Genomic DNA, 23,439 nt, shown 5'->3' with positions numbered 1-23,439 from the left:
ATGAAAGTGGGTTAACCCATTTGCAAATATGCAAACACTAGAAACAAGCAAAAGGATGGTTGGGGTCTTAAGCAACTTTAGGCTCTGTTTGGGATCCAGATTTGAGAAGGGAGATGGAGATTCATTGAATCCTCTACTCCCGCTGCTGTTTGGGAGCTCGGAGATGGGAGTAGAGTTGGCCTCCCATCTCCCCATTTTAATTACATTCTTCCAAGGATGCAGTTGACAACTCCACTCCCACCATCCATTTTCATCTCCACCCTCTCGTTTCTTCTCCAACACCGGTTCCTAAACAAAGCCTTAATGGTGATATCCTACACTGACTTTTTTTTTTAGTTGGTGGTATCTTTTTTTTAAGACAAGGAACCCTTGCCGAAGGGAGGAAAAACCCGGGTGGGGCCCCATCATCACCCTGCCTTAGATCCAGTGCTTTCATCTCAGCACCCTCACAGCCACCCTGCTGTCCACACGGGCGACCCCCACAGTGGTAAAAGATGTGCATCGTTCCTTGTGCAGGGGCCATGCTCATCTTCTCTGTATCATTCCAATTCTATAGGATGTCTTAAGCCACTTAATTTCTTGTGAGCCATGTTCAGTACTGTAGCCCTTACCTGGTGCAGGTTCTTCTATATGGGTAAAAAAAATTTGGAGAAAAGGCATGTAGAATCTCTAGAAGAGTTCTAATTGATTTTATCAGTAATGCTTTCCTTTTGAGTGGCTACTTTGAGTGTGTTGTTCGAGTAATTGTTTAAACTTTAAAGGACTTCACATTGCACTCTGCATACTTTATGGGCAGTAACTTCTATCATACTGATTGGAAACAGCATGTTTTCTTGCTATGTCTGGATCAGGGTTGGCGTGTCTGGATCCTTGCCTTCTTGTCCTTGCTTTACTGTGAAGGATTCGACTCTAGTCTCGGTATCATCCCATGAAAGCAATATGCTTAAATGACAATATGAAAAGTGCGCCAACATCCGGGATGTCACCGATGCAGCGGGCCGGATATCTGACTGAACCGAATCGGGTTAGTCCAATAAGTTGAATCTCCTAGTGGATGTAGGCTGTTGGGTCCGATACAAGGTTTCAAATTCAGATCTCACAGCAAATTCGATGTGAATTTTCAGTAAGGCAATGATGCAAATGAGTTGGATCCTATTTTTGGTCTAGGCATCATCAGATCCGACATAATCGAGCCTTCATTATCGGGTCTTTGGCTCGAGTTCATGCTTGGATTAAAAGACCTGCAAGCCAGACCCATACCACTCAGATCTAATCTGATTATGAAATTTTTAATCATTTTAGGGTTTGAAAATCCATTCAAGATCCAATTGTCTATGTAGTGAGATTTTGGCCATTACCCAACCAACTACATGGATACACTAAGCTATAACTTGTAAGATGCTTTAGACGGGCAATGTTAGATTTCACTAGGACCTGTCACACGTGAAAGAGAGATGAAAGAGAAAGAAGGAGCTACGACTGTCACGATTTCCCATAATGAAATCGTGACCTAAAACATGTATATATATCGTTCGTTTACAGTATGGGTCGGGTCTGATATATTATCTAGACCTGGAATACAAAATAACAAATATAAGTAAAGAATACATAGACAAATAGACTTTTTCACCCCCCTCAAGTTGATCATGGTGTTGAACCATGAACAACTTGCCTTTAAGTGTCCAAAAACGATCCTTGGTCAAGCCTTTTGCGAATATGTCTGCAACTTGTCTTTCAGTGTTAACAAATTCGGGCGCAATCTTCTTTTCTTCAACCTTTTGTCTCACAAAATGTTGATCTATCTCAATGTGCTTGGCACGATTGTGATGAACCAGATTGAATGACATGTTGAGAGCACTTTGATTGTCGCACAACAAGACAGACCGAGATATCACTTCTCCCACTTTAGTTAGTGGATGTTTGACCCATGTGACTTCATCAGTAGCGACATTCATAGATCTGTACTCAGCCTTAGTACTTGATCTAGCAATGGCCTTTTATTTTCTACTGCTCCAGGATACTCAATTTTTTCCAATGAAGATGCAATATCCTGATGTAGATCTTCGTTCATCTGGATCCCCTACCCAATCCGTATCACAATATACAATAATCTCGTGCATGTGCTTGCCAGATGGTTGTGAAGAATATATCAATCCATCCCCAACTGTTCCTTTCAGATATCTGAGTATCCTTTTAACAACCTCCATATGCCTAGTACGCGGTTCATGCATGAACTTGGATACCTGATTGATTGAATAAACAATATCAGGCTGAGTGAATGTGAGATATTATAATATCCCTATTAAACTGCAGTACCTGGTGAGATCCTCACATAAGTCTCCATCATGAGCGCTCAATTTTTGGTGAAAAATACTTGAAGTCCCTAGAGGTTTAGGGTCCTTTATACCTGCTTTGGTTAGAACGTCCATCATATACTTGTGTTGGGTGAGAGTCAACCCATCAGCTCGGCTATCAACTTCAACTCCAAGAAAATAGCGCAGGGCACTAGGGTCTTTCATTTTGAATTTCTGACTCAATAGTTTCTTTACTTCTTTGATATGATCCTCAGAGTTTCCTTTGATGACAATATCATCAACATAAATTAGCAATAAGGTTATCACATTTTGCCCTATAAAAATAAACAATGAGTGATCTAGTAGGGAGTGAGCAAAGCCATGCTTCTGAATCTCAAGAGAGAAGTTATCAAACCAAGAGCAAGATGCTTGCTTTAGGCCATAAATAGCCTTTCTTAGTCTACATACATTTGTCTTACAATCTTCCTCATAGTATCCAGGTGGTTGTTCTATGTAAACTTTTTTTTTCAAATCTTCATGCAAAAAAGTATTCTTAACATAAAGCTGACTCAGTGTCCATCCATGTTCACCAGCTAAGGAAAGAATGATTCTAATCATTCCCATTCTCACCACTGAACTAAAAGTCTCATCATAGTTTTGTCCTGCTTCTTGTGTGAAACCCTTTGCCACGAGTCTTGCTTTGTATCCTTCAATGGTGCCATCTGGTTTATATTTTATTTTGTAGACCCACTTACATCATATCATATTTCTGTCAGGCGATCTGGGAATAATTTTTCAGGTTCCACATTCATGCAAGGCTTGCATCTCATCATTTATGGCTTCTACTCATTTTTTAGAAGTGGTTGCCTCGTAGTACATAATAGGTTCATCTTCCTTGTTGAGAGCAGCAAAAAAAATGTTGAAAATCTATGAAGAAAATTTTGTAGCTGACCCACCTATCAATAGGATGCCACATGCGACTGGATCTCCTGACATCAAGGGTGTGTGAGGAGGTATGTGTAGTCTCTTGAGCTCGATTTAGGAGTCCTGAAGCAGCCATTCTCTGTCTAGTGTAGGAAATTCCCTTATACCTTCTCGATTCCAATGGTGGTGCTGCTTTACAGTTCTGCGATTTCGATGTACCAACAATCTTGGGACTCTCTTCTTCGTGTTGCACACAGTCCGAATGACATTCTTCATTTGAACTATCAAAGAGCTCTTAATTCAGCAAAAGGGTAATAAACTTCAACTGAGGTAGAGGACATGTCACATGTGCCAATTTTATGATCAAAGTTCAGCTCGTCAAAAACAACATTTCTCAAGATTTTGATGTGTTGTTAATGAGATCATAACATCTGTATCCTTTGTAGTCATCCACATACCCCACAAATTTACACTTCTAAGCCTTATCTTGAAACTTGTTTCTCAAAGACGGATCAATATGCACATAGCAAACACATCAAAAAACACATAAGTCATGATAATCAGGATGAATTCTAAAAAGGCAATGATAAGGAGACTTGTTTTCTAAGACAACCATGAACAATCTATTTATCACATGTACAACAAAATGAAAGGCTTCTATCTACAAATTAATGGGAAGATGACTATCATGAAACATACTCATTGCACTTTCAACAATATGCCTATGTTAGCGCTCAACAATTCCATTCTGTTGTGGCGTGTGTGGGCATGACACTCTTTTTCCTATCCCATTATTTTAAAGAAAGGAAATAAAGTCATTGGATGCAAACTCCCCTCCTCCATTACATTGGAAAAATTGAATGGACTCAGAGAATTGATTTTTTACTAAGGACGGGAAGTTTTGAAACAAAAGAAAAGCTTCAGACTTATTTTTCATGAAGTATATCCAGGTATATTGAGAGTAACTGTCAACAAAAATTAGATAGTACTTGCTTCCAGATCTAGAGATGACTGGAGCAGCCCCCCATACATAAGAACATATTATCTCAAAAGGCTTTGAAGCTCTCTTATTAATGGAATGAAAAGGTAATACATGACTCTTGCATAGAAGACAACTAGAACACTTTTGACTTCTCTCTTTCACATTGAGACTTTCTTTTGGAATGAGATTATTAGAAACAAGTTTCTCAATAAAAATGACTCCCATAATGCCCTAAACGATTATGCCATAGAGAAGACTTATTACATTTATAAATACTAAGATCATTTTAAGAAAGACATAACTCTAATGGAGACTTCAAATCCAGGTGAGCAAAACATGCCGAATGATATAGATCTTTTTGAAAGACATACATATTGCCTTGTCTCTTTCCTTCAGCGAATGTTTCTCTCGTACGAAGGTCCTTGACCTGCATAGAGAAGGGAGTAAATTCGATTGAAGCATGATTATCATCAACAAGTTTAGAAACAGAGACAATATTTTTTTTTATATTGGGAGCATGAAAAACATTGAAGAGTTCAAGAGTAGAATGTGACATGGGGATAATAGACTTTCTAATGTGAGTAACAGGGTGGTAAGATCCATCTCCAGTGACAATCTTACTTTTTTCAAAATAGAGAATAGGTTTGAAAAATTTACCTGCATCACCAGTCACGTGAGTTGCTGCCCCAGAGTCAACGAACCAAGTTCCTTATTCATTTTGCTTTAGATTCAATCCCGACAAGGCAAATATTAACAATTCTTTAATCTCTCTACTGTCTTTGGTGCTGCTAGACTTTCTTTTGGATGTTGCCTGATGAGACTTTCCTTTATCTTCAGAATTATGACAACAATTCGCCTTGATATGCCCTTTTTTGTTGCAAAAGAAGCATGTGGGAATGGGTCTTGATCCCTGAGTAACGGTGGGAGTGGGAAGTAATCCACGTCCTCCGTATCCATTTTGCCCTTGTCCTCGACCACAAGTCATTAAATTGCACAACTCAGCCCCCATGGACATGTTTGATTTTGACAACTATTAAGAGAGAAATGATTTAGGTCAAATGGTTTTTATTAAGCCTAATTTAATCTCTCTCCCTCTTTCATGTTACACATACTCTCTCTTTTCTTTTCTTCTTTCCTTCCCTCTCAACGACGTGCCTTCTTTTTCCTGCTACACCCCTACGTATCTGCATCTTCTTCCTTTACTTTTCCTTTTTTTCACGCTGGTCATTCAGTAGAGGTGTATCTGCTGGAGGAAGTTTGATAGTGGTAGTAGTATCGATGATTTTTCTTGAGGATTTGCAATTTGATTTAGGGTTGAATCCAATTTTTTTTATGGATTCTTTGGATTTCTTGCATATCAAGATGTGATCTCAATACTCCATGAACTTCTAGGGGCATGTAAGCATGTAGATGAAATTGTGTTGGAAACTATTCTATCTTTTTCAATTTTTGACATGTTTAGTAAGTGATTTAATGTGCATCATGAGTGTTTTCTACTGAGAAATTCATGGTATGCTAACTAATCTTATGAAGTTGACAAACCATATTTAAATTTGAGTTTTTTGAAAAATTTGCATCCTCATGGCTTTTTATTGTTTCAATAATGATGTTTTAAAAATATACTTGTGTATTTAAGTGGGTTTGAAGCTAAATGAAATCTTGAATATGTTTTCTTGCAGAAATTCATATTAGAATTGTTTATCTCATGTTTTATGATGAGAATATCTGAAAATTTTGTTGTAAATACTACTTTGAGGATGGAATTTTTGGTTGGGCCTTGTTTGGGGTCGACTACTGCAGATTAAGAGTTGACTCCTTTATAGATATGCATTTTGTTCTATTTTTGAGGGTTGACTTCTGCAGATCAAGGGTCGATACCACATTTTTATGTTTATAATCTGTGTTTTTTGGGACAAAGGGTCGACCTTTGAATTAAAGAAGTCGACTCCTATTTTCTTAGAGTCGACTCCTGCAGATGGAGAGTCAACTCCTAAATATTGAGAGTCAATTCTTGAACTTTGAGAGTCAACTTTGTGGGCTAAGAGTCAATCCCTTTCGGGTTGGGTAGACCCATGTTTCCTTAGAGTTGACTCTTGTAGAGCTAGAGTTGACTCTAAAAGAGATGAGTTGACCCCTGGGCTTAAAATAGTCAACTCTTGAGTTACCCAAATATGGTTTTTTGATGTTTTGAGTTTAGGTATGGGTTGTTAAGTCTGGGATCCGAGGGAACCAACCTGAAACAATTGTGTATGGATTGGTGGTATCAGTGTTTGTTGATTTTGAGCAATCTTTGTGCAATGAGGTAATAACATGATTTTGGTTGGTCCAAGAGAGACCTAGTTCATGCATACGTGCATATTTCTTATTGTATGTTGTGTACTTCATTGGGATATGAAATCTCACTAATTTCAGTTATGAGTATTATCAAGATGATAATACCAATGAGAAGAAAGAGGTATATATACGTACAATTAGAATTTTATGGTGTTGACCTTAGATGTATCTTGTTACAGGAATATGTTTGAGTGTTGACTCAAGGTATCAAGAGGGTACATGAAGAGGTTATGTGATGCATAAGAAACTTTAATTAAAAACATGATACACTATATGTTGTCACGAAGGGTGACATGAGCTCGTCGTTTTTTGTAGCTTGAGCCAGATTGTTAGATGTGAACAAGCATGCACCAACACTGTGAAAGTTAGATAGTTGAGTGAGCTCCTGTCTTTTGGATCGTAGGGATCAATTCTCCATCATGATGCCTTAAGAAACACTGAATTTCGATACTCGAGGCAGAGGTGGAGCTGCTATAATATGCTTAGTAGTGCACTACGTTGACTAAAGGGGGAGAGATAAGGTTTCAAACTCTATGTTCCAAGAAGAGGATGCCTTGACAAAGGGTCTTGGACTCTAGTACAAGCATCACAATGACTATCTGGGGTTTTATAAATGAAATGGATGAATGAACACTTCTTGAATGGCTTATTGATGTTCATAGTACCGAGGGAGTGGTGCCCTCTTGGTTGTAAACAAGATTGAAACAAAAATTGTGTATGAGTATGGTATATAATAAGTAAAATGCTCATGTAATGTAGGTAATCATAGTGATCCATGACTAAGGGTCGACCCCTAAGTTGGGTGGGTCGACTCCTCTTTGTTTTTGTTTGGTGGTCTTGTTAGGCCGAGAGTCGACTCCTCTTCTCGTTTTGTGTTACGTTCTGTTTTGATGGTTGATCTTGGTTCAACATAGTCGACTTCTTAGGTGTTTCTTTTCCAGTGTGAGTTTACCTAAAGGTGGAGGCCGGATGATTTCAAGATTAACTCTTCTTGTTTGAGAAATAATTTTTTGGCCTAATAGTGTTTCAACTGATTTTAATATCGTGCTACTACCTTATAATGCTCATGTTCAGTAGCTGGATCATTCTGAGATGTGTGTTGTCTCACTCCTCGATTGATGTTATTTTCATGCGCTCAACGATAGGCAGATAGAGCAACAAAGTACATGTAAACATTCATGGACGTGGATATGGGACAAATTCTGTAGTTTTTGAAAATTTGTACATAAATGTACATAACAACAATAAACATTTTGTGAAATGAATGAACCTTAGGTTTTGCATCAGTTAGCAAATTCTGCTGTGAATTTGGATTCTGGTTTGAAAACCTGCATTCAAAAAATAGTTTTAAAGTAAGAACAGTCTTCATATGTGTTTTCGAAAAAATAGAGTTTAAGAAAAAATAAATTAGATTTTACATTAAATATTTTGATAATCGGTTCTCGTGTCACACAAGATCCACACATGATCAATATGGGTCTCCATCTGTACCGATCCGTTAGCTTTTTGAAATCCTACTTGGATGAGCAATTTAGCCCCTATATTTATAAAAGCATTTCATCTTTTTGGGTGGAATTATTGGTCTGCAGGTTCTCCAAATACAATTGAGCACCACAATGCAATTTAAGACCACTATTGCTACAAGTCAGAATGACTTTGTCCATCATCAGTTCATGGCTAGGAACTTTTTATCTGGAAAATATAAGATTATTTTGATAAAATATGGTGGTCCATATCCATGACCATTATTGCAGGACTAGGCAGGGGCCTCTTTTTAGGTCTGATTCTAAATCATAGACCAAGGGGTCAGAAAAATTAGGCATACTGTATGGTTGTGCACTAAGCCACCTAAATTGTCTTGTAAATAAGTAATGCAAAACATAGGTTGCTCCCAACAGAAAGGAGATTGATGAGACACCAACTTTCCAATCCATTGCATTAGTAATGTGTCAATTCCATGACCAGCACATTAACCTTTTTTGGCTAGATCAATAGTATCCACATGGGATGAACAGTATCACACTCATCAAGTAGATAAAAAATTCCTTTATTTTGTATTCATGGTAGCTGCCATAAAATAGGCACGCATATCAACCTCTAATGGAAACTACCTCTCCTAGCCCTTAAACCTTGTATTTATATTACTTATTTTTTCTTATATTTACATTGAGAGACCGCTCTCAGGATCAGAGACATAGCCGCGCTGGCTCTACCTATCATACTTATGATCACTGTCCTGACAGCCTAAAACTTCAGTGGGCTTACCTCTTGCCCCTAAGGGGTCACCACACTTATATTACTCGTTGGTTATGAGGTATTAATCAAGCTCACAAGAGTTTTGTGGGCCAGGCTAGGTGGGTTGGGTTAGGGAGTTCAAGTTGAAGGAAGCTGTGAATTTGACACCGGAGGTGTACTTCCCTTGACGTAAGGTTGAAGAAAACAAGAAACTGTCTTCAGTGGGTAAGCAGTACTTTGTGAAGTTTTACACTACAGACAAAAAACAAAGCCACAGTGACCAGTGGAGGTGAGATTGGCACCTCTTGGCTCGTAACTAGACGCCCAAGCCCATAACAATTGTTTCGATTCACTGTCGTAAATAAAAGGATTCATCTAAGACTTCATGTTATAGGCAGCATTGCAGAATGGTGGGAATGCGGCGGCCTGCCTGACAGCCAACCATCTTGGCATTTCTTGAGATGGGTGCAGTATGAAAGAACTATAAACTCGATAAACAAAACTTGATAATCACTTTCTTGTCCACCGAGAGGATCAAACACTCTATTATATCAAATAATTTGTTACAATAGTTCTGAAAACTTTCCAGATCAATACACGTTTTTAAGAAAACAAAAACGATAACTATCAGAAGATAATGACAACAAATTTCAAATCTGATAAATACGAAAACCAATATTATCAAAAACAATAATTCTGATCTCACGTTAACTCCTTTGGTTTATCCAGAACGTGAGATCAGCCATTATAGGAGTCCAACTTCCTTTCACATTTGAAGCTGCTGTTTCCTATTGAGAGGGCTTTCTTCTCAGTGACCTTATGGGCTTATCGGTTTTAACTGTTTGATTTTTATCCTTATCAGTCTTCATCCGGAGAAATGTTGAAATGGATAATCAGTTGTGGCAGAGCTGCATGCTAAACATGACCTCTCAACCAACCTCTCAACCAAATATGGCTTGTATACAAGGGCAAAATATGGACACATTTGAAGACATTTTGATTTTAACCATTGGGAGACATGGAGACATTTCCTTCCGATAGAATCAATCAACGACCAGAAACATCAACTGGATTTGATAGCTATGAAGCAGTTCACTTGCCAATGAATTAGTAGAGCTCAAGGGAAAGTACCATCTTGATCGAGTGGTGAGTTCAAATAATTCTTGACAGCATCTGCTGAAAGCCATTATCTTTATCAAACATCTCAATTGTCACCTTTTTAACTCTGCAGATACCCTTGATTTTGTATCACTGGCAGCATGACCCCCTTTTTTGGGTGTTCTATTATAAGTAAAATAAGCACCAGTCAAGGCTCCTTAAGATTCAAAGCCCTTGATGAAAGGCTGATCAAACAGAATAGTTGCTAGAAAAGTCTTTTGACATGGATCATCTTAACTTCATTAGTGCATAGAACTGAACAGAAAGGTTGGAACTGGCACTTTGCGCTTATGTACACGAGAGAGAGAGAGAGAGAGAGAGAGAGAGAGAGAGAGAGAGAGAGAGAGAGAGAGAGAGAGAGAGAGAGAGAGAGAGATTTACTTGGTATTTCACAAAATTCAAGGGCCAACAGATCTAATCCAGTCTGGAAATTCGATTCTCAAAATTCATTGCCAGCTAAACGTGTCCTTTTTTGCGAGATCTTTCACCAGCCTGATTAACCAGTTTGGACTGTTTTTATTTTCTCACGACACATATCATGACAAAAACCTTTCTTACAATTCACACACTATTCACTTTAAAATTGATCATTGGATTCAGAAAGACTCTGGAAGTGGTATGCCTTGCAGTAATGCCTTGAAAAGTACAAGAGCTCTCTCTGGCTGTGAGAAAGGAGCTTCATGAGAAGCTCCTCTAATGGTGGCAAATGAGAGCATATTACCATAGACCTGTGTCCAACCACCCACCTGCAAAATAAGGAAAAAACAGTGAGAAATCTCAAGAGGCCGAAGCCCTGCGCTATTTGGCCATCTGAATTATACACCAGAATTGCAGTTAGGCAACATCATCCACACTAAAAGCAAATGGGCGTCAGGATAACTTCAAAACGACTGCAATGGGCTTGGTGATGGTGAATCAAGGGATGAAATTTTACTTGTTTCCCTTCAAACCAAACTCTGTAAGGCACAGTGGTGTTGAGTCCTAAAGTAGCTGCCAATCTATGAACCAGCGTCCGACTCCCGATCAGAGGAATCACTGAATCCTGGTCTCCACTGTACCGAGAACAAAGATGCAGTCAATAGCAGGGCATACTTTCCCTTGCAACAGAAACAAAATAACTAAGTTGATGAGGATATTAACCTGTAAACCAGGACTGGAATACCAGACTTGACAATGTAACCCAGAAGAGAAATAGTGGGAATCTCCAAATTAAGCCTATCATAGCCCAGGACACTGAAACAAATGCAAATCATTATAGATTAAACCTGAACTAAGAATGAAAAACGTGCATACGGTTTAGTTTTTATCTTCAAACTCTGTACACAGGAATAGAAGAGTTGTATGAGCTATGTGATGTTCTCACTAATTTCTATGGTACTATGCTTGTAAAATGAAGGCATTCAAGAAGAAAAGAAATATTTTAATAAACTTGCATTCTCCTCAGCAAATGTCTTTATTGGATGAAATTTTTTACAAGATGTCCTACATCACACTCGGGTGCAATAACCTTCCTTAGATACTTTGCATGTTAAAAAGCAATAACAGTTTAATCACTGTATGTACGAAATTATTAAGAGAATCTCTAGAACTTTTGCTCAAACTTGTGAAGTCCAGGCTGTCTGCAACTATACCCCAGAACACAATCTCCAGTACCACAAACTAGAGGGAAAAGAAAAGAACAAAAGTGGAGTATAAGCATAAAAACAAGAATTACAACCTGCTACAAACTTCCCATTTAGTGACTCCAGCAAGCTGAGCATGCAGAGCCTTCTGAACATCGTCTCGGTTGAGATAGTTAACAGTTTCATCTTCAACACAGACGTCTATCTTCTCTGTCATTTGCTGTATTCGAAGATGAACATGAATACAGGAACACCATATTAAACAAACAGCAAAGGAGGATTACTTAAAAGTTGTGGCTCACCATGGGTCTCAGAACTAGAGACTGCATTAGAACAGATGAAGTGCAGACATCAAGAGTGACGTCGTATTTATCGACGAATCTGCTCGTCTCCTCGCTTACTTTGCTCATGACTCGCGAACAGATAGAGGATACGTTTCCCCTGTAAAAGTCGCCGACATACCGCGAATAAGTGCAATCCTTTGTGAAAATTCTGTATGTTGAATCCGATATCAGTCCATGAGACCAAAAGAACTCTGCTCTCGAGTTGAAATCAGTATAGAAGTCCAAAAGTGGATTCCCCAACTGCAATAGAACAAAAAGAAAGTTCCATGTCAAAGATTCAGCATCAGTCGAGTCCCTTTAACCGCGCGAAACACATTCAGCCGGATTCTTTTCATCTCTCTTTTTGAGGAGAGGGACAGACCTCGCATTTTTGCAACAGGGCAACAGGGACTTGAAAAAAAGAGGGACAGGCCTCCCATTTTTTGCAACAGGGCAACATAGTCTTGGAAAAGGGTTCAGAAGTAAACTACACTCAAAGCAGTCTACACTGTTTAAGAACTGCATACTGCTAGAATTTGAAACTCACAGCAATGCCTTTGAGATTGAACTGTTTGTGTCTCTTGTTTGCTCGAATCAGAAGCTGGGCTAGCTGAGGAATGTAGTGACCTGGCAAGAGAAACAACTTAATACAACCATCAAACTTTTCCAATGCTGTTTGGCGAAACAGTATGAGTTATGAATACCTGCATAACTCTCTCCTGTAATAAAGAGGTCCCTGTCCTTGTATTCCGGGAACTTGATGAACCAACGTTGCAGAAAGGCTAGATTGTCTCTAGCTGAGATGAGAAAAGAACACAAGTAAAATTTAGCCGAAAAACGTAAGATTTGATATGACCCATGAAAACCAATTCCACAAACAATCCCAGAAAGCGTTTGAAAAATTAAGGGATGAAAAAGGGTAGGAAAATGGGTAAACAATGAAACCGCCCACGCCACCATAAAGAAACGTTGTCTCTAGCTGAGATGAGAAAAGAAACACAACTAAAATTTAGCCGAAAAACGTAAACTTTGATATGACCCATGAAAACCAATTCCACAAACAATCCCAGAAAGCGTTAGAAAAATCAAGGGATGAAAAGGGGTAGGAAAAATGGGTAAACAATGAAACCGCCCAAGCCACCATAAAGAAACGTTTTGCAAGCCAAGCCATCTGTTAATCCATTTAGCAGATAAATTAGATCATGAATTTCCAGATTTGTGACTAAATCTGCTTCTCTTCCGCACTTTCTCATTGGATAAGATAGAGCTTCAGAAGAATCCTCCTTCCTTCCCCCTCGTCCCCAACAATAATTAAAAGGAGGAAAACTCCAATTTCTGGGATGTTAATATGAATATGATCCGTTCTTGCCTGTTCTTTCATCATTCATTCCATCATAGTCAGAGATATTTCTTGAATAAGAGAATCCAACTCCTGCTGGCGTCTCCACGAACAACATGTTTGCCTCTGTAATCCACCACACACAATCAGAGAAATAAAGATGAAAATGAGGAAAGAAAAAAAGATGAATCAAAGAGTTCATTAAAGAGATACCTGTGTTCCAACTGTATTCATTTCTCACCAGAACGTTACCACTAGGCCTAAATGGACCATTCTCAGAAAATGCCCCAACCCCCACAGAGGAACATCCCGGACCTAACAACACACAAAGGGAAGAAAACCCACACAAAAGATTTACACCCGAACCATAAAATTCATAAAGAGTTGCAGTGGAAAAACAGGGGAGGAGGTGAAAGATTAGACCTCCATTCAACCAGATGACAAGAGGCTTGGAGGCCGGTTCAGTTTCTGTTTCAGCAAAGTAATAAAAGAGAGCCCTTTTGCTCCTTTCATCCACTGTAATGTATCCAGCAAATTGCTGGAAGCTTACTGGGGGTTGTCCAGGAAGCTGTGTGATTCTATCAGAGGCTGCAGAGGAGCAGACCTCCATCGGCATACTCAGGTGGAACAGAGCAATGGCAATGACCATGGTTCTCCATGTTGGTGAACCCATGTTGATGGAGAGAGAGAGAGAGAGAGAGAGAGAGAGAGAGCTGAAGACTGAAGTCTCCGATGGCAGGGACTGGGAGAACCATTTAATAAGCAACGCAGTTGTTTTTTCAATTATTTAATTATTTTTGACTATTTCCTCATCCTGGTAATTTTTTAAGTCTGCGTAGGAGGAGACCGAGAGAAAGAGACGTTAGGATCTAGGCGTTTAGAGAGAGAGAGAGAGTTCTCTTATTGGGAAGAGTCAGCATTAAGTAATTGCAGGCTTGAGAAAGGGGAAGACATCAGGAAAGTGGAATCTTGAACTGCTTCTCCTCTCTCCCCTCTCGTTGTTCGTCAATATCTATTGAGAATTGGTTTGGTTCAAAAACCAATTCTGATAACGTTGATTTAGAGACCGTGTTTCATCTTAAATATAAGACCAAGGTTGGAGCCCAAATGTATATATACACAAAAATGGGACCGTGCTAAACCCATTTGGTGCTAAACCGCATGCTCAATGGGATTTTTGGGCTCCTCAAGTTTTTTTTTACGCGGTTATGGCCCTATAAATCTGCATGGTCGATTTACTAAGAATCCACACTTGGATCATGTGTTTTTTATTTAAAAAAAAATGATGTTTGGAGCCTCAAAAATTTACAACGATTTTGGATCGTTGATTTTTTGAACTTTATAAAATCTCACGGATGTGTGGAATCAAATGCTTCATCCCTATATATATATATATATATATATATATATATATATATATATAGAGAGAGAGAGAGAGAGAGAGAGAGAGAGAGAGAGAGAGTAAAGGGTTGGTGCTAAACTCAATCGATGCTCAATGGGTTTTTTGTTTTTTTTTTTTTAAATTTTGACCATACTGATGTGATCTATGTACTTGATTTTATAGGATCAGCTCTTGAAGGTTTGATTCCAACACATGGGTGAGTTGTTATAAAGTTCTAAAAATCAATAGTCCAAAATCTTTCTAAATTTTAGAGGCTCCAAACATCATTTTTTTTTTATCAAAAACACATGATCCATGTGTGAATTCTTAGTAAATTGATCATGCCCTAACACATTTATAGGACCCAAATGGCATAAAAAGCACCAAAAAAACTAAAAACCCCATTTAGTACATAGTTTAGCACCAAATGGGTTTACCACGGACCCTTTACTTTATACATACAATGAACAGTGTTAAATAAGGTTTTCAGCCTTTTTTTCATTTTATTTTTAAATTCTGACCGAACAGATGTGATCCATCTACTTGATTTTATAGGGATCAGTGAAGCATTCAATTCGATACATGGGTGAGTTTTTATAAGATTCAAAAAATCAATCATCTAAAATCTTTGTAAAATTTTTAAGCTCCAAATGTCATTTTTTTCATCGAAAACACATGATCAAGGTGTGGATTTCTAGTAAATCAACCATACCCAACACACTTATTGAGTCAGAACTATGAAAAAAATACCACAGAAAAACCCATTTAACAGGTATCATTTCGCACCCAACTTGTGAGCAGCTACCAATTTCTCTATACATATATACAGTCCATCAATAGATTTTTTACCAGTTTACTCAATTTCTTGGTTTTGCTTAAGTTTTTAAACTGAGTTTATTGTTAATTTCATCATCAAAATTCTAATGGTTCCTGCATCTGCAAAACCAACGTCCTTAATACGCAACATTTCAAAACATAAGGTTGATGTTGCTTGCACTCTAGCACTAAAAACCAAAATCTGCTGATGGCAGTATGCATACTGTTAGGTCATTGTTCAGTGCACACATGACACGCCTTCCTGTCAAAACTTTCAAAATCAATGAGGCAGCCACCATAAAGCACACCCACCGTCGTTTTTCAAAATCCAATGAGGATGCTCTAGTGGGGGAATGTCATGGTCTGTCTGCTCATCACATCAGCTTTTGGTGATGCGTATTAACCAGTGAACCATTTGTGTGAAAGTTGTACGTGCTGATTGCCTAAGATGCTTAAAACACTCAACAATTCCCAATGATAAGGCATATGAGTGGAGTCCAAGTCTCTAAGCCATGCAGTTGCGCTAGTAAGGTGTTGCCTGCAAGGAACCAATATTCAGAATTTTAACTGTGACTGATACCCATGTTCAGATATATGAGGTAAGCCAAGATTTTGTTAGTCAAGGAATCAACTGCTCCCAGATAAACACGTGAAAATACTCTCACAGATGAATGAATTGACTCATCACATGAGACAGCATGGATTTTTAACAGGACAAAGTAAAAAAACAATCAAGAAAGTGATGTGACCAATTTGAAACCTTATGATTCCTCCATGCACAGTAAAACTCAGATTTACCATTTTTGGTAAGACTTGAATTTTTTCTTTTATGAAATAAGCAAAATCAGACACCGTATTTTATTGGGCAAATCATGGATTTTTAACAGGACAAAGTAAAAAAAACAATCAAGAAAAATGATATGACCAATTTGAAACCTTCTGATTCCTCCAGGCACAGTAAAACTCAGATTTACCATTTATGGTAAGACTTGAATTTTTTCTTCAGACACCATATTTTATTGGGCAAATCATGGATTTTTAACAGGACAAAGTAAAAAAACAACCAAGAAAATGATATGACCAATTTGAAACCTTCTGATTCCTCCAGGCACAGTAAAACTCAGATTTACCATTTTTGGTAAGACTTGAATTTTTTCTTTTATGAAATAAGCAAAAACAGACACCATATTTTATTGAGCAAAAAATATCAAAGAAATTCTGCAGAAATCACCCCAATACCCATATTGATATACAGAAATTATTGGGTTCTTTTGACTTTGTTTAAAAATTAACTTGTTACTCTTTTTTTCTTTAATTTCTATGTTCCTCCCTAAATTTTTATTACAACATGGACCGTGTCTCAGAAAGCATGCTCTGAAAAGGTGGGGAAACCTGCTACACCCAACAACAGAGATGGGTTGCATAACAGAGGACACTTCAGAAAAGGCCTCACTTTTTTTACCATTATTTCTGAACTTCATGACCCTCTTCCTTGGGAGTCCCATATCCATATGTAGGTTATGTGGGCACAATTCAAAATAAAACCAACTGAATATATTATTAGTAAAAGTATCCTTATTTTGAATTGCCTCAATGTCCCTAAACGATTGCAACTTACAGGATGGTGCTGCATGCTTAGTGGAAAGTTATGCAATCATGCTTATGGACGGGGTGCTCACACACGATAACCTGTTTAGAAGGGGCTTCTTCTTGGTTAGTGTATGTTGTATGTGTGGTGCTGATGCGCTCATGCTATGTGTGCTTTAAGCGGAGAATTATTTTGCTCACTGATGTCAACTAAAAGTGGTTGTGAGTAGGACCAAATGATCCTATGCAATGTGGAATCAGCAGTTTATTTCAACAATTTTTCTTTTTTGTTTTTGGACCAACTTCAAGCATGATGTATAGGAAAAAAAGTCGGATGTCCATAAATCTAACATTTTTTTTCCATAAAAACAGGCTAAAACTCAGAAAAAAAAGTTTAAGTTAAAAATTATTCCATGTTTGCTAGAAAAGTAGAGAAATGGTGGGTCCCACTTGTTCTAGGAAAAGTTTTTCTTTCTTCCAAAACTTCTACCTACAATCAAATGGGATTTTATGAACTTTTAGGGGCTCGGATTAGAGTCAAGCACGACATATTAGTTAGGAACAACCAGTACACTTTTTTGACTTCTCATGGAATATTAGCCTTCTTTTAGGACAGGAACCCTCGCCCAAGAAGAAAAACCCCACAACCACACCACCGAAAGCTATGACATATCTTTTTGACTTTTAATAAGGAGATATCCCTATATGGAGACACTGAAAGTCCCCAAGGACACCAACCATTACTCTCCTCTCTGACTGACTGCAATAGTTCTCGTACTTAACACTACACTAAGAAGAAGATTCTCTGGAAATGTGGATGAGTTGGGAATTTTTTTCCATATAAATCAATTTCTCAAACTAGGGATGTGTGGAATGTTTGCTTTATGGTGACAAGAGCAAACATAGGCCACTAGAAAGGCAAGCATAGGTATGTTTGAACTAATAGGCATCTTTAATTTTTATTTTTTATTCATTTGTCCCAAATTACCAAATACATTTTGATGATCAATTCCTGAAACTTTGTGGGTATCTTTAATTTTTGTAATTAAGTAGTACAAAGATCCTATAAATATAGCTAGGGCTGGTAAACTAGCAGAACGAACCGCAAACAAACACGGCATGTTCGGGCTCTGCTCGTTTACTAGTGGATTGAGCTCGTGGTTCATGTTCGTGTTTAGCTGAACCAAGTTCGATCTCGGCTTGTCCCTAAATAAGATGAGCCGAACACGGGCTGGCTCGTGTAAAAACATTTCATGTTATTTATACATAATATATACAATTTTATATATTATAACTGAAAATATATATTTCTATAAATTACACTTAATAGTCTGTATTTTATGTATATATATTTTTTATTCATCCTTCTTTTTTATATATATTTTATGCATTCTTTATTTTATATACTACATAAAATATATATTATCCATAAAAAATATATATTATCTATACGAGCACTATCGAGCCAAGCCGAGCTGAACAGCTTGTGTTCGGGCTGGACTCATTTAAGCTAACTATACGAAAACTATCGGCTTGCCAACTATATGAACCGATCATGAACAAGTTCGTGCCGAGCCGAGCCTAGTCACTAGCTGCTCTGTTCCTTTACCAGCTCTTTGTAGTTTGTTGGGGAAAGCCAAAAAACTGAGATGTTTTTCATCTTTTTGTTATGGAATGTTGTGAATTTATGGGTGAGCAATTTGAAAAGAAGACGTTACCCTATGGACTGGTGCTATTATTTTTTATTGTATGTGTTTAGAGTGGAGAGTAGGTGCCTAACTGCCTACCGAAGATAGGGGCCTGCCATGAGGGAACGTGGTTTTTTGGGATGTTTTTTGCAAATTTAATATTTTTTATGTTTTTCGCAAATTTAACCCTGCAAATGTGTTGGCATGGTAGCTTTTCTAGAAACCAATACTTGGATCGTGTTTGTTTAATGAAAAAACATGATTTTTTTAGTTTGAATATTTATGAAAACGGTAGACCATCGATTTTCAAACATTATAAAAACCTACCCACGTGTCAGAATCGGACAATCCAAGAGTCCAACAACAACAACTACGCCTTCATCCCAAAACAATTAGGGTCGGCGATGGACAATCCAAGAGTCCGCCTTTATAAAATCAATAATGTAGAACACATCTGTATGGTCAGATTTTATATAAAACACAACAAAAAAAAAACACCTTCAGAAGGCTGGTAAGTATGGATTGAAGTAGGCAGTTACCCCTACTTTGAGTTTAGATATTGGAGTAATATCTTATCTTGTTTCTCAACTTTCTTGTGCTATCAGCCCCTGCTCCAACCCGACCCATTATTCCCAGCACAAAAACAAAACAATGCAAATCACTGAGTTAGACCTGGATCCAACTGGGTCCATGTTGGATGTTTGCTAAGATGATATTTCCAAACCCATCTTGCAAAAACGGACCTATGATTCCATCCTGAACTCGATACAACCTGGTCATTTCCCGGTCAGGTCAGGATAACCATGTGGATGCAGGAATGGTGCTAAATCTGGTTGACCCAGTATCCACATCTCCCACAATCCATAAGGGCATGGTCGGCCTCCTTGATGTAGGTTTATAAATAGTTTGGGTCTTACCCAATCAGACCCGATACTGACCAGACACTATTAGGCCACGACCCACTACGGTAGATCCTATCAGCTGATGGGATTGGATACATAAGATCCAAGTAGTAGATCAGAGTGTGCATTCACATCGGATTTTGATTATTCTCACTTTCAGATTGGATCTAAATCAGATTTGGATCAAGCTCCAAACCAATTGAACTTTTTTTTACACGTAAAGAACTTTTCTTTAATATCTTTTATCAGATCCCAAAAACATGTATTTCGGATCCACATTCAGCACTACCGCATCAGATATGATTTGGATTCGTTCGGATCTGGCATGACCGACACTGTATCTGATAGGTTTGCACCCCAACAATTTTGGTTACGTGTTCATATCACTTTAGGAGGCATTTGCATGCATAGTGACAAATATTGGGAGATTTATGGAAATCTGACGATAATATCGCGAGAAATTGCCTGAAAGTTTAAAACGGCAATTTCTCTTGCGATTTTCAAAATATCATGAGATTTATGAAAAAACATAAATACCGCGATTTAAACGTGATATTTAAGTTTGAAACAGCTATTTATCGCAAAAAAATCATGTATTTTTATTTTTAAATAATTTCTATTAATATTTTAAAAAACAATTTTTTATATTTTTTAATTTGTTTTTTTATTGTCAAGATTTTGCCAAAAGAAATCGGAGATTTATGATTTTTTTTTCAATTTCTTGCGAGTTTTTGAAAAACGAGAAATTGCCGATAAAAACGTTTGTCACTATGTTTACATGTCATGGAATGGGGTGCTTCCGCACCCCCTTCTGTCGATTTTACTACCACGGAAATAGAATTGGACCCCTCCCTGCACCGGAACCGTTTTGCAGAAAACCCACCTCCAGCGTGTAAAATGGCACGGCGGTCGAAGGTTTTTCTCAGAAATGCAAGTTTCTGTTGTTTGTGTTGTCACTTTAGGCCCTGCGAAAACTTATACCAGTCCATGCGTTTTCACCAAAAAACAATCCACTTTCCGTGACACATAAACCCGCCATTAATCTAGATCGATGACGCCCAGAAAAGGATAGAAAATAGTTTCCCGATATAGGAAAAGGGGAAGGGGAATGATGAAAAAGTGGCATTTTGTGTGCGATCTTTTCCAAGGAATGCGCCACAAAAACGACAACCCGAACGTCAGAAACCAAACAGGAGAATTACCCGTCTTTCTTGTTCCGTCTGACCCACTCACGCCTCGAGATTCACGAAATTCTCAAAATGAAGAAAAGGCCCTAAAGCAAAAGACCGTTTTACCCCTATTTCTAGGGTTGGCCACCTAACGCCGTTCACGGGTCCACGCCTTGTCGCTCGTGCGACTCAACTGGCGGTCAATAAGGCGCTGTCAGAAGGCTACCCCGTGATGCTACCAAGGATCCGGTTCGACTCGAGAATATGTATCGGGGTGTTATGAACCTCCGAGTCGTCCAAACTCCGATCTCCCCACTGAAGAAAAACAAAGAATTGAAAAGGTAATTGCGGGTGGGACAGCCGGCCAGGCCTGAGGTACGAACCTTTCCGGACCCGGTTCGGTCAGAACTGGGCTTAGGCCTAGCTTGTCAGTCCGCACCCGACATTCCTCTTTTCTTTGTTGCACGCGTGGGGCCCACCGTCATTATTCTCGGATATGGATCTTAAAAATGAAATCCAAATACCTTTTTGGGAGTTACAGTTTTATATGGGTCTGAGTTGTCCGACAACAGATCCCATCATATGACATGATGGGATCCATCCTATACCTAACCTAACTGTCCATTCAATTGACAGGATTAGTTCACATTCTCACCAAAAATGTGACGTTATAATTAGGGGTGTCAACGGGTCATGTTTGGTTCGGACCTAGGTAGAACCAGATTTTTTGTATGGTATGGGTTTAGGATCGAAGTCTAATCAGGTCTACTATAAAAAAATCATACACGGGACACAATAAAAACTACATGAACCAGACCTGGCCATACCCAGAAAGATTATATTTTTTATCATTTTTAACAATAAAAACTTGTGTCTCTTAATCAAAACTCGAGTTGGAGCCGGGTCTGGTATAGAATTTCACAAACTATACCCAGGTACATATATTAATCGGACCTTCAGGTCTGGACCCAAGTCTTCTTATTTGTCACCATACCAGACTCAATAGGGTTTGGTCCGGATAAACCTGACCAGTTAACACCCCTACTAATAATCTTTGTCATCCAGATGGATCAGTTGGACGTCTAGAATCAACACTCGAGAATCATATCAGTTTGAATTTGGATCAATACAACAACAACAACAACTACGCCTTCATCCCAAAATAATTGGGGTCGGCGATATGAACCAACAAAGAAAATCATTATGGGTCTTCCACATGAATCCTTCTCCTCCATTTATTTCTATCCAATGCCATGTCCTCGGTGAGGTTCAAAGCATTCATATCCTTTCTTATCACCTCCATCCATGTCTTCCTAGGCCTACCCCGAACTCTTTTAACTAATATATTTTCCCATTTCTCCATCCTTCTAACTGGAGCATCATTAGGCCTTCGTCGAATATGTCCAAACCACCGTAAACGATTCTCTCTCATCTTATTTTCAATGGGTGCAACGCCTACCTTCTTACGTATCTCCTCGTTCCGAATCTTATCTTTTATTGTATTTCCACACATCCATCTCAGCATACGCATCTCAGCTAGACTCATTTTTTGAATATAATGTCTCTTGGCACGACACGACACGACACGACAAATAACACACGGTATTTTATAAACCACCTCAATGATTCCTTCCGTATTTGATATGTAATTTCCACTTTTTGTACTGGTACGAGTCTGCCTAACCCCTGCTTGACTATCCCAAAAAACAAAAAAGTTTTATGTATTTTATTATGAAAAATATATTTTACACATTAAAACTGTGGAGAATATATTTTTTGGAAATTTAAAGATACGTGTCCTTAAGTCCTATTTTTCATAAAGATCATGTATTGGTGTGTCTCAAATCCGTATCCATGTGACCTTGTACCACATGGATATAGGTTGGTGTTTACAGTATAACTTTTTTCTACTTTTTGCACCATTTAGTCATGCTTATCCAAACAGAGGAAAAAGGGGATCCGGTATCCAGTAACCTATATTTTGCTTTTCAGTGTTTTCACCAAGCCCTGAAAGACTAAACGGATCCTTTTGGGTCATTGGGCCCACAAACAGCACTTGGTTGCACACGAAAAGAAAGCCTCGTGTCAGGCCAACTCACCTGCCTGCAAAAGAGATACGGGCATGTGACAGACGTATTCGACCCGTACTGATGAGTGGTCCCCTCCATACATGTACTGATCCAGATCCACTTAGGATTGACCGGGTCTGAGCGGGTCGGATCACATTTTCTTCCGACTAGATTTGGTCAAAAGGGAGATTGGATAAGTTAGAGGCCAAGTGTTCACAGCATGATGACGTGGCGTGCTTGATGGTGTGGGCCCCTATCGGATGATAAGAAGAAGACCGTTGGTTGGTTAGAATTAAAATGGATTTCGTTTTGGAATATGTTGAAAAGGAGGGAGAAAAAGTGACCCGGTTTACCCGGAAAGAGTAACGATGGTGGACCCCATTGTACATGACCAAGACTATATAGTCTTTTGGGTCCCACCAACTCCACAGACGTGCAACCTAAAACTGAAATTGGTCCAGTCCATGGCACAGTGGATCGGATCCAACAGCTCCAAAACAGAATGAACCCCAATTGGTCCCCTGGATTGAGTAGGGTCCAATAGCATCCCTGATATATTGAATTTCTGCTGATTTTACTGCGAGAAATTCACATACCATGAAAATCTCGATAAAAC

At 38.5% G+C, this 23,439-nt stretch overlaps 1 protein-coding gene and 1 pseudogene across 1 annotated transcript; both read right to left on the bottom strand.

Annotated features, from left to right (window-relative positions):
* Nucleotides 1-505: 505 nt before the first annotated feature.
* LOC149851511 (U6 spliceosomal RNA) lies at nt 506-569 on the bottom strand (annotated as a pseudogene).
* Nucleotides 570-10,345: 9,776 nt separating this feature from the next.
* LOC149851510 (serine carboxypeptidase-like 45) lies at nt 10,346-13,936 on the bottom strand. The gene is made up of 10 exons (XM_090015289.1): nt 13,635-13,936; nt 13,425-13,526; nt 13,242-13,337; nt 12,577-12,669; nt 12,420-12,499; nt 11,852-12,133; nt 11,645-11,769; nt 11,068-11,160; nt 10,862-10,979; nt 10,346-10,673 (listed from the first exon to the last, which is right to left on the bottom strand). The coding sequence occupies exons 1-10, from the start codon at nt 13,882-13,884 to the stop codon at nt 10,524-10,526; spliced, it is 1,389 nt and encodes a 462-aa protein (XP_089871415.1). The 5' UTR covers nt 13,885-13,936; the 3' UTR covers nt 10,346-10,523.
* Nucleotides 13,937-23,439: the final 9,503 nt, after the last annotated feature.

Source organism: Nuphar pumila, chromosome 1, assembly GCF_984573655.1.
Source record: "Nuphar pumila chromosome 1, dmNupPumi1.hap1.1, whole genome shotgun sequence".
NCBI classification, from domain to species: Eukaryota; Viridiplantae; Streptophyta; class Magnoliopsida; order Nymphaeales; family Nymphaeaceae; genus Nuphar; species Nuphar pumila.
Note: the sequence above shows the minus strand (reverse complement) of the source record. Positions and strands in the feature narration are given on the sequence as shown.